At 36.5% G+C, this 15,004-nt stretch overlaps 1 protein-coding gene across 3 annotated transcripts in view; it reads left to right on the top strand.

The window, feature by feature from the left end:
• The window catches only part of SPIDR (scaffold protein involved in DNA repair), a 204,410-nt gene that overhangs the window by 76,133 nt on the left and 113,273 nt on the right, over positions 1-15,004 (top strand). For all 3 annotated transcript variants that reach the window (XR_015748893.1, XM_087961705.1, XM_087961704.1), the window contains exons 6-7: positions 7,295-7,548; positions 10,042-10,142. Coding sequence is in view for 2 of the 3 variants with exons in the window: in XM_087961705.1 (XP_087817831.1) it covers positions 7,295-7,548; positions 10,042-10,142 (355 nt within the window). In the remaining variant the exon portion in view is untranslated. The remainder of the gene's footprint in view (positions 1-7,294; positions 7,549-10,041; positions 10,143-15,004) is intronic.

The following is a 15,004-nucleotide window of genomic DNA, read 5'->3' on the forward strand; positions in this document are numbered from 1 at the left end:
CTTCTCGAGAAAGGGAAAGGCAGTGGCATTCGCTCGATGTCCGACGGGCACTTCGTATTTACATCCATCGCACGCATTCTATCAGGAAGTCAGAGTCATTGTTCCTGTCATTTCAACCAAAGACAATGGGCTGCAAAGTATCCCCGTCTACTGTTGGCCGTTGGATCAGAGCTACCATATCCAAGGCCTATTTATCCCAGTCCCTTCCTGTTCCTAAAGGGATAACTGCTCATTCTACAAGGAGTGCAGCTACCTCGGCAGCCTGGGCTACTCAGGCCTCGATTCATGATATCTGTTGAGCGGCCACCTGGGCGTCTCCATCTCACTTTATACGCCACTATAAGATCGATGTTTATGCTTTAGCAGAAGCGTCCTTTGGCAGACGAGTCCTTCAACAGGTGGCGAGAGAACCATAGGACATTCCGGACCAGACGGAGTCCCTCCCGTAGGACAGGCCATGCTTTGGTATGTCCCACTCTGGATGCTCGCAGCAGCTCTATGGAGAATGGGCGTTGGTACCTACCTGACACACCCTTTCTCGTCGAGCTGCGTAGAGCATCCAGCCCCACCCTAATTAGTCCGTCTGGTGGGGGAATCCTGTTTCGGCCAATGAATCAAATAGTTTATAGTTGACAAATGTATAATAGTTAGGATGAGAGGATTGTTGTTGTCTTCTCGTCTTCGTAAAACTGGGGAACGCTACGGTGGAGTCACGTGGAGGAGGTGGAGCGTTCCTCAATTATAGCTCAGCCTGTAAGAGTGAAGACTGGAGCACCTCCCACTCTGGATGCTCTACGCAGCTCGACGAGAAAGGGCGTGTCAGGTAGGTACCAACGCCCATTTCTCACATTGTTCGTTAAAACTACACGTGAAGAGAAATGGGGGGAACGGGGGGAGAAAACTTGCCTTTAGGAGCGCCCTGCACGTAGAATACCCCAATCTACTACTGATAGAACATTGGCCAATAGAAGCTCCCCGAAGGCAGAGTCACCAGCTGCTTCTATCGGCCGGTAGAAGCGGCCTCGGGGCGAGCGCCCATGTGCACTCCCCTCACCACGAAGCCATTTCTATCAGCCGATGGAAGCTCCCCAAAGGCAGAGTCACCAGCTGCTTCTATCAGCCTGTAGAAGCGGCCTTGGGGCGAACACCCACACGCACTCCCCTCGCCACAAAGCCATTTCTATTGGCTGATGAAAGCTCCCTGAAGACAGAGACACCAGCCGCTTCTATCGGCCAGTAGAAGCAGCCTCAGGGCGAGTGCCCCACACACACTCCCTTCGCCACGAACCCGCTTCTACCAGCCGATAGAAGCAGCTGGTGACTCTGCCTTTGGGGAGCTTCCATTGGCCGATAGAAACGGCTTCGTGGCGAGGGGGGTGCGTGTGGGTGCTTGCCCGAGGCTGCTTCTACTGGCCGATAGATTTCCTCCCATGTGCACCCCCACCTAGAGCGGCCCATGCGCACTCAACTCTCCATGAGGCCACTTCTACCAGCTGATAGAAGCGGCTGGTGACTCTACCTTCGGGGAGCTTCCATCAGCTGATAAAAGTGGCCTCGTGGAGAGGTGACTGCACATGGGGCACTCTAGGTTGAGGTGTGTGGGGGGGAGGAAATTAAGTCACCCCCGAAAAGACGTCCTAGCCGTTTTTTCAGGGCTCAAAAAAAAAAAAAAAAAAAAAAAAGACCTGGCCTTATTTTATGAGAAACACGGTAGAAAGGCAGTAGCATCAGAACTAGCAATGGCAGGGAGGCCTGGAGGTGCTCAGCAGCATTTATTTCAGGGTGGCAGTGAGTTTATTGAGCTTTTAAAAAAGCCAGCAGGCTACCCAAGGCTGCTTGGCAGGTAGCATGAAGCATGCCTGATAACAGATTTTCATAGAATTTTTGCTATACTCTTTGTATGATTTTGTATGGTTTTTGAATTAGTTTTCTATTTTTTCTGGGAACCATAAATCAATAGAAAAGGTCAAACTAAATAATTGGGAAGGATTGTCCAGTTTGAAGGTGAGGATAAGAACCTGAAAGGATCATAAACCTTATGAGCACTGTACAAATATGTGTAGACCCTTTTCTGTCTGTTTAAGCAGTAATTCCTGCATAAACAGTAATGATACCAGACACAAAATATTTTATATTCAAATTAAATGTGAAAAAATTGTCATTAAAAACACTAGTATGTAAATAGAAGAGACTGCCCAAATGACTAAGTAAAGCAAAACAAGTTATTTCTGCAGAATGAATTTGAGGTTGAAAGAAAAAAAGTTTGAATAGTTTCTAAGAATAGAATAGAAACTATTGAAAAAATGAGGAAATAAACTGTACTGAAGCCTTGCCCAACCTGAGCAGCCTCTAGATCTACGGACTGCCACTCCCAGTTCTCACAAGAATAGCAATATTAGCTGGGAATTCTGGGTGTTGAAGTATAGTCCACAGGTGGGTGCTTAGGTGGTGAAAGATTACTGTAGAATATTAAAGGTAGAGTTGTTTTTTTATAGCAAGTGGAGTATATTAGAGAGTCTGGTTGTAAAGAAAGATAATAAAAAGAGCCCAGTGTTGGCAAACTACAGAAATAAATAGGGGAATTAATGTGGAATAATTATTTAAAACCCATGTCATAAGGTTATCTTCTTTCCCCTATTCTTTAATTTAGAAGAACCCTGGCATATTTAATTAGGAATTTAAGAATCAACAGCAGAACATATTATTGAAAAGGCAAGCAAGTTGAATCACCATGCCTCATTCACTTCATGTGCTTTCATGCGAAGAAAAGTCATTTCAAATTTTTTGGAGCATGGCAGGAACTTGATATTACTTTCAAGAAAGATGTGTGAAGCTAAACAAATTTCTGATGTACATTTTGTTTGAAATATCAGATTACCTCATGATAATATTTGTCATTTGGAAATAAAATTGGGAACAGCATTAATTTACCTGTACAGGTAAATGCCAAAGGTTAACACTGTTATTTCTATATGTGTATTAATGAAACAAATGAGGAAGGTTTTCAAGGATGTATGCCACTTACTACATGTAATCAATAGACAATGCAGCATAAAGAGACCATTGCTAAAGGAAGTTATAGTCCAGAACAGTCCAGCAGAAACTTTTTTTGGGGTGTGTGTGTGTGTCTTTTTGGCTATAAATCTCTGCTAAAAATGTTTGTTGATTATTAGTTATTTATATATTTATGGCATTTCCAAAGGGTTTAGCACTCTTTTCTGTAGGAAAGAGCTAGAATATTTGGGTTTTTTAGCTTGGAAAAATAGTGACTGGACACAAGGGTAGAATACTGCCAAATAATAGTTGCAGGGGATTAGGGTTGGGAAAATAGTATTTCTCTGTCTCTTTCTTACAAGCATCCTCAAGGCACATTTTTGACCAGTGTGAGAAACAAGTAGGCTGGACTAAGGCAGTCCTTGACCTAATCTAGCAGGGTTATCCTTAATTCCTAATGACTACATTTTCTCAATGATAATCTGTCCCTAAGTTGTTCCTTCAGGTCTCTAATCATGGAAACCCAGTTAATTGAGTTTACATAACGTGAAGTATGCTAACCACAGAAACTGGCTTCCACAACGTAGTAGCTTAAAATATGGTAACTGTTTTGTGCTTTAGCATGTTGTATAAAAGTAGCCTCCAATTTCCATTCCCCAGGACACTGGCTTGTAACAGTCATATCTTCTGCTTATTAAAATAATTGTATGTCCAAATTGGTGGCTGCAAAATTTTAGATAAAGTTTTCTTTAAATAATTATGCCAAAGGGCTGAATTGCACATATAATATTCATCTAATGGCTTTGGATATGAATAATAACTTTGAAAGGGAATTATTAAAAGCGAATTTGAAATTATGGATAGAAAAATATTGTTCCATTTATTTCTGTGTTCCTAATTTCCCTTCTTCTGAACTGACTTTTCATGCTAAAGAAAGAGGTATTATTACACTTATGAATAAATGTAACATGAGTCATAGTGGCGCAGTGGTTAGAATGCAGAATTGCAGGCTAACTCTGTCCAAGGCCAGGAGTTCAGTCTTGACTGGCTGAAAGTTGATTCAGCCTTCCATCTTTCCGTGGTCAGTAAAATGAACACCGTATTGAACAGCACATTGTTGGGAAAAACATGCTGACCTTTGTAAATCACTCAGAGAGTAAAACCCTATGGAATGGTATATAAGTCTGAGTGCTAATGCTATTGCTAATTTTTTTAACTTGATACACTGCTTCTTGAGATATTCTTAACACCTGTGCAGAACATTATGCATGGGTGCTGTCCAGAAATGTTGGCCTGCAGCTGCCATAATTCCATATCCAGTTTAATTAACTGTGTTAATTAACACATGAACCTAATGGTCCTAAAATGTTACAGGATATCATGTTAGTGAAATTTATTTTAAGAACATTTATGTATGGAATATTAAGAATGGATACCACAATTTAGTGGAAGGAAGTACAATTTTCGCTCTTTCTTTGTTGCCATTTAATGGTTGTCTTGCCTAATATTAAGCATATTTGGAATTTTTGAGTTGAGAAATTTGAATATCTACTTTCAAATTTTACTGGTTTAAAGACATAATTTGTATAATTCACATAATCTATGACACTATACAATGAATGTATATTCACAAAATTATCACCATTATCATCATCATCATCATCATCTGCCTATCCCAGGTCCTTGGGAAGGACTTAATAGGTGGATAAAAATGTTAAATCCCACCTGAATATCTGGCTGACTGTACAATGAACTGCAATAATTAAACCTGTGTGCTGCTTTCTGTTAAATGACTTGGTGACTCACAACAATCCAGACAAAAAAATCACAATAAATTCAACAAAACATAAAAGCTAACAATAAAAGATGTCACCCACGATGAAGCAAAGGGTTATATTCTGTCTTGCCAAATGCCTGGTTGATAGAATAATGATAGAATGTTAAGGTTAATAGCTGAAAGAGACCTTGTGTTAAGTTCAAAGTTGGAGTTGTAGGCCTGCAGAGAAACTCATATCTAAATAATTATTTTACTGGTGTAAATAATTAGGAGTCCGTAGATAATTAGGAGATTCCATGAAACCTGAAGTTTTGTCAGCTCTAATCCTGTTCCAGGTTGCTAATTGCAGCCACCTTAGAAACATCTCTTTGTTATCATTTCTAATCTTTCAGTGGTCCATAGATCTAGTTTCTGCTTTCTAATTTCATTAGCATATCTAGCATTTCATTCATGGCAGCCAATTTGGGTATTAACTTAATCAGAGGAAGAGTAAATGGGCAGGAAAAGCTGTCAGCGTGATCTTGGAATGATAAGGTGCAAATGAAAAGGAAATCATTTTATCAAAGGGAAGTTTGCATCTAGCTAGAATCAAGTTCTTGGAAGGAAGTCTCACTTGGGTAATCTATGTAATAATAAGATTGTTGAGCAAAAGGCACTCCTGCTTGATAAGCCCACACAGAAGATTTTGTAGAAATTTTTACTGATCTACTGCTCTGAAATAGGAGTAGAACTTGCTTCAGTGTATATATTAAACTTAGGTGAAAAGAAATTGATAACTGTTTTTTTTATTCCAAAACTCATTTGTTCCTCTTTCATTTTTCAATTTCCAAACAAATTTTTATTTCTTACATATTGATGAGGAAGACCCATTGCAATAATATATGTACCTTGATTTCTACAAGCAATGTTGATAATTTGTAATTTGTAATTTTTTACTATTATTATTTGCACTAAAAATGAAATGTTTTGAAATAGTACAATTTGTATAAAGTCTGTCAATTGCTTTCCAAGGATGAGCTAAAAGCATGGAGGATTTTTTTAAACAGGAAGCCAATCAACATGACATAGATTTTCTTGATGGAATTATTCTTCCTTGAAAACAGGACATTTGTAGTCTAAGCATACAGGAGCACATTTAGGTGTTCAACTTCAGTTCATCTTGTCATAGTCACAAAGGTTTTAGTAATCCATTTTGATTGGATTGTGTAATGAAATTTACACAGGACCTTTTTTGAAGGTCTTTTTAAAGGTACAGTTGCTTTAAATACTACTAGAAATGTTTTCAGATGTAAGATTATCTAAATTAACTAAGAAGCACATTTAAATGGATATTTTTTTTATTATACCAGCCATGTTGACAATTACTCCGTTTCTTAATGCCTATTATAAAAAAAATCATATTTTCCTGTATAAATTTCCCCATCTACTGTGCTCATTTTCACTTTCCATAACTTCCAAATACGATCATCACACAAAATAACCTTTTTTGTTATGGCACCAAAAATGTAAATATTCCTTGGTTTAAAAGTTAAGAGACTTATCTGACAAAGGCTCTTGACAAAACCATTTTTGTCAGTTACCATTCAAATAATTAAGTTTTCCAGTAAGCTTATAATTACTGGAAATGACTGGAGTATAATAATGGATGTCATGTTCCAAGTTCAGTCTTTAAGGATGGCTGGAAAGTCCTGTGGAGTTTTAGTTGGTCATTTATAATAAGTTAGCCTTCCACAGTAGCAACCTTGCTAGCTACAATGATTGCAATTCAGCAAAGTGGATAGTCCTTGAGCCCAAAATTTCTTTTGTTAAATGAGACAGTTGTTAAAAGAGGTTTGCCCCATTTTGTAACCTTTTTTGCCACAACTGTTGAGTGAATCACTGGCATGATTAAATTAATAACATGGTGGTTAAATGAATCTGGCTTCCCCATTGACTTTGCTTGTCAGAAGGTCACAAATATGATCACATGACCTGGGGACACTGCAACCCTCATAAACATGAGTCAGTTGCCAAGCAACTGAATTTTGATCATGTAACAATGAGGATGCTGCAATGGTCATAAATATGAAAAACAATCATAAGTCACTTTTTTCATTTCCGTTGTAACTTCGAACAGTCACTAAAGGAACTGTTGTAAATTGAGGACTACCTGTACTTAGTTATAGTAGGCTGCTGGGCTGTTCCTAAACTATGTAGGTTCAGTTGTTCAGGATAAGGTCTGTTTCTGTTATTTTTCTTTGGTAATGATTCTCATTGCTTAGCTACTGTATTTTGGGTGTTGCTTATGCTACATAATACAAATATGTTTTTTATTTTTTTTTAGCATGTCATTTTTGAACCAAAAAGGTAGACTTTATTTCCTTTAACAAATGAATAAAATATAGCTACATAGGTCACTTTGAGTCCTCACATTCTGGAAATATGGTGATGAATTATATATTTCCATGGTTATAAATCTTTATCAGTTAGTGTTATACTAATTCATTCATCTTCTTTAAATCGATGTTTTTTTCTGTCTTAAAGATTTCTCCACAGATTTCAGAATATTCATCAGATGATGACAATTTTGAAGGAAGCAATGTAGAAACAGAAGCTACTAATTTAGAGTTTCCTAAAAAGTTCCAGTTGTGTTTTGGAGTAAGGTTTGAAACAGACCCAGGAAGAACAGCCACTGACTGGCTAAAATCTGCTCAGACTCTTCTACAAACTCCTAAGAAAAGAATAGAAAAAAGTTTGAAGACTCCAGAAGATTCTGCAAAAAAAAGAAAATTGCTGAGGTATGCATCACTTGTAACAGCAAAATCAATTTTAGAGTTATATTTTGAAACTTTAAAAAGATGGCATTGGCCATTTCAATTTTTATCATGTTTTGTTGCTGGTTAACTTTTTTCATATTTTTCAGAAACTGATAAAAACTCCTGCTCAGTTGTTTGTAACCTTCTATTAGCTGATTAGCTGAAATGGTGATTGTGATTTCCAATGCTCCCTGCCAATCTCCCCAAGCAAAGTCAGTGGGGAAGCTCTCAGGAAGTTGGAAATTGCTCACATTCACATTGGGTTTTTTTTTCTTCTTTTTTCGGGCCTGTCATTCTTTTTCTCTGTTTTGTTAAGAAAATATCTCTGAAAGGATGACCCAATGGCTCATGGCATATCTAGACCTATATAAAATTTGTTATGCATCTGAAATATTTATGCATTTACAGGAATTTCCAGTGTTTCCATACCAGGCAATTTAAGGCATACAATTTCTGCTATGGAATCGGAGTTGTAATAACATTGTATGAGAGGATTAAATGACCCAACTATGAGGGTAAAAGTAATCCATATAAGGATTCATGGGAACCCTTCATTCTTATCTTTTCAGTTTTTAATATATAAGTCTTTTAATCATAAGTCTTACTTTCCATTCCAAGCTATAAAAGGTGTGTAATTTTTCCCTAAGTAAATCTTTCTGTATATGTTTACCTTTTGTGTCTATTAACCCTCAGCTGACATATGGGTTCAAATGCACCCAGGCAATTAAAAAAAAATCAAATGTTTTGCTTATTCAATGCTATATTCCAACCATGAGATGTCTAGTATTTTTGTCCCCCAAACAATAATACAGATAGTCTTTGACTTATGACTATAATTGGTACTGGAATTTCGGACATTCAGCAAAGCTGTCTTACCTTTCCATATCAGTTTCCATCTTCAGTGTCTTTACACATGTTGTAGTACTGCTTGCCTCTTCTAACAGATCTCTGAAACTCTTTTGTTAAGTTCCTTTATGAGATGTTTGTCTTTTTTAGCTTTAGCTTCTCTTCTCTTTTTGGCAATTTCCATACTTCTCATATCCAGTTTGCTTTCTTCTCTGTCATTATTTTTGGCATTTTCATTCCACATTCATTCTTTATGAATTCTTTAGGTTCATCCCATAACTCCTCGGGTTCTCTATCAATAAAGCTTGAGATTTCAAAGTGAATCTTGATGTTGTCTTTGAAATTGGTGCATATATATTCCCCATCATTTGTGAAAATCAACTGACTTTCTTCTTTGTCTTTAGCTTAACTTGGAGCTTGCATGGGAGGTGTTTGTGACCTGTTCCTGTGTCTATACCGAGGCATTTCTTTGAAGCTATAATTGAGTTCCTCCACCTCTTTTTAGCAACATTGTAGTCAATTTGATTTATATATACACCATCTGGTGATGTCTAAGTATGTAGGCCTCGTTTTTTTGTTTGAAGACAATTTGAGCTATGAAGAAATGATTGCAGTGGCAGAAATTGATAAGTTGGTCTCCTGCTCATTTCAGTTGCTTAAGCCATACAATCCAACTACATTTTCCTCTCTAATGTTTTCAACTTCGGCATTCCAGTCTCCAATCAAGAGCAGCACATCTTACTTGTATGTTGATTTCAAACTGAACTTAATCATAGAAATCAACAATCTCATCTTCTTTTGCACTGGTAGTTGGAGCATAAACTTGAAAGCTTGTCTTAATAAAAATATGTATTACAGCCCAAAAATACTTTAGAACTTATAATACAAGGTATGCACTATCAATGTAAATATATGACTATCAAACAAAAACCTTTAATGTGGCTTCAATACAGATTTTTCTTCACAGATGTAATTCAGAATAGGGTAGCATCTGAAAATTGATGTTTAAGAAGTGAATTATTAAATTATTCTATCATGCAGCTGACTGAGAGGCAACTTTACCAAGAACAATTCTTGTTCTTAGCTTTGAGAGTTTTGAATATTTTTTGCAAATAACTGAGTTTCAGGATTGCTTTTAATAAAATTGTTTTGTAGGCCGTTCCCTCTACAAATACTGAACTTTTTCAGCTATGGTCAATTTTCAGACTACAGAAAGTGCACACTTGACCTAGCTTATGAAATGAATCATGAGATCAAGTATGCACAAGGAGTATTTTGGGACACATTCCTTACCAGTGGTCACTTGTCTTCCAGTAATATGCTGTAGGGCAATGGTCAAAAGTACAGTTGTCTTGACTGAAATTACACTCTTCAGGTGGAAAGTTATTCTGACCCAAAGTGTATTCTTGTCATTTTAAAATTGTTCTGGCTTTTATTCCAGGAAACTGCCTATACTAAATGTATAATTTATTACACACACTCTGTATAAATCTATTCACATACTAGTCTTACAATATTCTTCTGATGCTAGGGTAAGAACTCTAGAAATTTTGTGTTGTATTTATTTAACAAAACCTTGGATAAAATCAGTGAATTTTGAGAATTTGAAAAGCTTTCTACTATCTCTAGGGGAGGACTTGCAGAAAGATTGAATACACTTCAAAATAGAAAGAGATCTACAGTAAACTTTTGGAGGCATCAATGTACCTCTCACCATGAAACACTTTCAAGTAAGAACTATTAATAAAAATATTTTTCCTATGATTTGGAAGAAAGTATAATTTTTAAATGAAGTTTTATGTGTTGGGCTCTGAGTTCACTCAGAGCCCGTCAACTCCGAATATGCCTCGCAGCAAGTCAGCTGGCCATGTCACCTTATCTCTGCTGCTGCTGGATCTGTATTTCTGCTTGTGTGCTGGCCCATGGCTTTGGAATGACTCAGCCAAGCTGAGGATGAATTCTGCAACAATTGCGGGGATGGAGGATGGATTCTGAAGCAACTGCGGGGCTACAGGATGGATTCTAAAACAACTCTTGATGTGGTGCATATTGTTAAAGGGGGGATGGGGCACATATAGGTGGTAATTAAGCCTTAGGTTAAAACATGGTGAAGGTGGTACCAGGTGGGGATCAGTTAGTGAAGGTCGGAATAGGGATGTAGACATGTTATAGGGTTAATAGCATTTAGGGATAATGGGTTATATTGATATGGCTTCGTAAGTTTATGTTTTCAAGGTTTGACAGTCATAATATGCTTACCACCCAGAACACCTCTGTGAGGGAGATGGGCATTTAAGAAGTTTGATATATAAATATTTTGTGTTGCTTCTTGAAGGAAGAAACATGAAGATCTTATATTTATTTGCACTCAGTGGTGTTTTTTCAACATATATGTTTGGGGCTTTTAACTGTTAATAGTAAACATTGCTGATTATCCAAAGTCTCTTAAAATATGGTGAAATGGCAACTATGAACTTGAGTACATCCAATATGCTGCTATGGTGCTATAGAGTCATGGGCATTTGCTATAATGCCTTGCCCAAAATGTGTTGTCCCTTGCTGTAATGGATTCAAGTCTAATCTGGGTCAGTTACAATCTATATTTTCTAGAGTTGCCTTGATACTCAGGGTTGAACTTTCCATCTTTGTGCTCCCATGTAACTTTATGGAAAACAAACTGGGTCTATTATGCAAATGTGCCCAAACCATCTCAGCCACCATTTTTTGTTTCATCAGTTATTGTTGGCTAGTTGCAATATTGTTGACACGTGGTTTCTTTTTTCATTATAGTCTATCATTATATTGCCAAAGACTCCTACATAGAAGGTTTTCAATATCTGGTTACAGAAGCATTCATGATTTAGCCCAATATAGCAGGACTGATGATACCACTGATTGAAACATTTACATTTTGATGTATTAATACTTTTTAAAAATTCCGATCACTGACCAGAATTGCAAACAAACACATTAAAAATCAAACAAGATAAAACATTACAATTGATGGTAGTTTTATCAGTGGATAATCCAAGTGTGCCTGATTTTAAAGGCAGTATAACAAAATTTTGCTATATTCAAGGAGACTAAATCATAAGAATAACTGTACATTAAAAAAAGGATCATAATTACTCAGGTGTTTTACCAGATAAGGAATTATAAGGTAGGTTCTTGAGTCCTTGTAAAGTGTTGCAGTACAGCAGGACATGAACTGAAGTTTCAACAGTCCCTTATTCACAGGGGCACAGTCTCGGCTCATAGAGGTTTTTTTTTATCAGCCCTCTAAAACTGATGTGTTGAGAGCATTGAAAGATGCTAAAATTAGTAGTCTTCAGAATTTGGAATGAGTTATTTGATGCAAATAGCTTGCTGGTTTGTAAAAAGAGATTTGACTGCTCAGAAAAATGTTCCTAGGTAGAGCATACTGATCCTGTTGGGCTTTCTGGTCTTTAATATTTTGTTTAAGTGCTCTGAGTGCAAACTCTTGAGTTTATTACTCATCATTATGAATGCATTGGAAAAGCTGAAATGCTGAAGTTTCTGTAAAATTGTTCTGAACAATATTGGTTTGTAATTGTCTTGAATAAGGAAAGAACTTTAGTCCTGTTGTAAAGAACAATAACTTCAAACAATATGCTATGAATCAGATCCATGCACCAATTTCTACTTTGCATAGCCTTCCCTCCTTCCTTCCTCAATACTACATGTAGGAAGCAAGTGGCTACCTGAAATATATCCCATAGGAATATAGAAATGGACACTTTCAAGAGCAATATGAAGTGTAAGGTCATAGCTGGGTGCCAAAAAGTAATTGTGCATAAGTCTTAGTTGAATATAGCTTCAGTGCTTCTGGGGATTTGTGTTCCTCTGGCGAAGTGAAAAGACTGAATAATGGCTGCTATTTTGAAATAATAGAAAATATTTATAGCTTGGGTTTTAGATTTTGGCGGTGGTTTGCTTTCCAAGCTTGTTTCAATTTAGTTTCCGAACGTTTCATTACCAGACTAGGTAACATCATCAGCAGGATTGTCTTGTTCTATTCTTCTTAGCTTATAAGTGTCTTGTATTCCAGTGTGCTCAGTTGGTCATTTGGTTGGTTGTTCATTTGGAGCTATATTTAAATTCTGAGCAGCTGATTGTTCTTTTGTTGATTGGTTGTTTGAATGGTCTGTTTTTTTATTTATTCATATGCTGGATCTGGGTCAATATGTTTCTTAATTGCTCCTTTGGTAGAATACCAGGCCTTAACAAATTCACGTGCGTAGTGTGAAAATGGCTGCTATTTTTTTTTTACCATTTTCTGATACAATTTTAGTGTGCACTGCATTGTGGAGGTCTAGAAAACCATGCCCACATATGTAAAAAATATGTTCATCAATATGCTCATTCAATATCCTCCAAGTATGCAGTTTAGGTGCATTTTGGGATATATAATATAAACCTTTTGCCATAAGCAGTAGATGAATAAATTAAAAACTTCAGTGACAGCACTAATCACCCTCCCCCCATAGCACCTATTGCAATAGTGAAATATCATAGATATCAAAAACTATCCTGGTCTTCATGAACCAATTTTTCTTTTTGTTTTATATTTAGAGTTGGATGGTACATACAGTATTTTACTGACTATGGACAGCATTTTTTTTTCATTTATAGCTATCTTCTTTGCTAAAGATGGAGATTAGGATTGCTTGCTTTGAGAATGTGATATTGTCTTGCTTCCATGTGCTTGGTATTTGTTCTGAAGTACAGAACAACTGAATTAGGAAGTGCAGTTGTCATAATAAAGAGTCATCTTGTGACTTTAGTGCTTCTGCTAAGACGTCATCACATCCAACAGCTTTGTTTTACTTAAATAGTTACATATCTGCTTTGATGTTCACAGTGTTTGGCAGCTCCTCTGGTTCATCAAGAAGATGTAAGTTGTGGAGTGGTTCTACAAATGGTATATCAGATTCTTTGTGATTATATAGCTAGTGGAAATGTTCTTTCCATCAGTTCAAACTTCAGTAATGGAATGTAGAAAGACATCATGGATATTGTGAATGTGACCACTGATATTATGCGTACAATCCCAAAGATGTCACAATATGATGTATATTGTCCAACATTCCCATTGCTTAGTAGCTTCTTGCTGTTCGGCAACAGCATTATCACAGTACCTTATTTGTTCCAATTGCAGATGATGACAGATGGCATGGTGGACTTGTTAGTATTATCAAATATATGACATATTTATATTTGATTAACAGAGAAGAAAAAATATGGGAGGAGGGGTGAGCCAGAAGATAGTCAATGGACAAAAGAGTGTAAGTTTCTCAGTTAGCTATCGCATTTTTAAAAATTCTGAATTTTCTTCTCCCTCAAAAAAGAGTAAAAACGTAGATTTATGTTGTATTCCCATATTCATGGTAGGATACAACACATATCTACAATTCCTTAAACCAGAGTTTTCTTCTTTCTGAAATTATCTGTACTTTAAGAAATTGAAGATAGTCGTGTGTCTTTGAGTTCTATGAAGTTCTATTTATTTTTGAATCTGACATGTTGCATAGGCCTTCTCTGTATGACCAAGATCCAACTCTGAAATGCTCATGCTCTTTATTTAAAGAAATACAAAAAGGACGGTGCAATTTGGCAGCTTCTTTTGCATGAAAACCTACATTTTAAGAGTGCAATAATGCCTATACACCATTTAGATTATTTTTATTGATAGGACTATTTAATTACCTCCTTCCAGTATCTTAATAGCACTATATTTTATAATTGCTGTCAATTTCAGTGAATGCTGGAAGTAAATATTTTAGAGTTCCAAAGAATGGCAGATTTCCAGTGTTCCTTTTGTGATATCTGATCACTGCATTTTGTTGTTGTAGTTGAAAAAAAGTGTACTTTGTCTCTTTCTGTGTAAGGCACATACAAACACATTTGTTAATTAGAAGCCTTTACAATAGGCCAAGAGATTTGTTTAAAAGAAGCTAGAAAATACATATCAATATCTTTATCTTAAATCATAGACTTCCAAACAGTCTATGCCTTATATGCCTGTAGTTTTTTCTCACATTTGCCTATCTTATTTGAGGAAAGTAAACTGCTATTTAAGTAAAAGTAAACATTTTTCAAGTCTAAGCTTTTATGATTAGGCTTAAAGTAGCACTTACTTAAGTTTGTACAATGTGTGTACACTCCCCTTTTTTCTCTATGGATTGAGTCATTGGTTTTATGTTTAAAAAGCTTCTCCTGCCAAATGTCTTCTGGCTTATTTGGTACACCTGTGCACAAGTATCTGTAACCTCCTTCAGCAGAAAATAAGAACAATGGAAGAATGTTGTTATATAATTGATAATAAGCTTTGCAGACTTAACAGGATTATATTTTTGGAAAGAAACCATCCTAAATGTTCAGCACAGAAAAGTTCTCCTAAAGAACAATTTCTATAGGGAAGATAATTAAAGAAATACCCACTTTTTTTTCCTTTTTTTTTTCTTGCTGCTGGGCTTTTCTTGGGACTTTCCCAAATACTGACCTTTTGGTCATCTGGCTTTCCCAGAGGTTCCTTCACACTCCCAAGGAAAGAATAAGATAGACAATGAAT

Source organism: Notechis scutatus, chromosome 3, assembly GCF_049901735.1.
Source record: "Notechis scutatus isolate UNSWTSFEM ecotype Mainland chromosome 3, rNotScu1.2, whole genome shotgun sequence".
NCBI lineage: Eukaryota > Metazoa > Chordata > Lepidosauria > Squamata > Elapidae > Notechis > Notechis scutatus.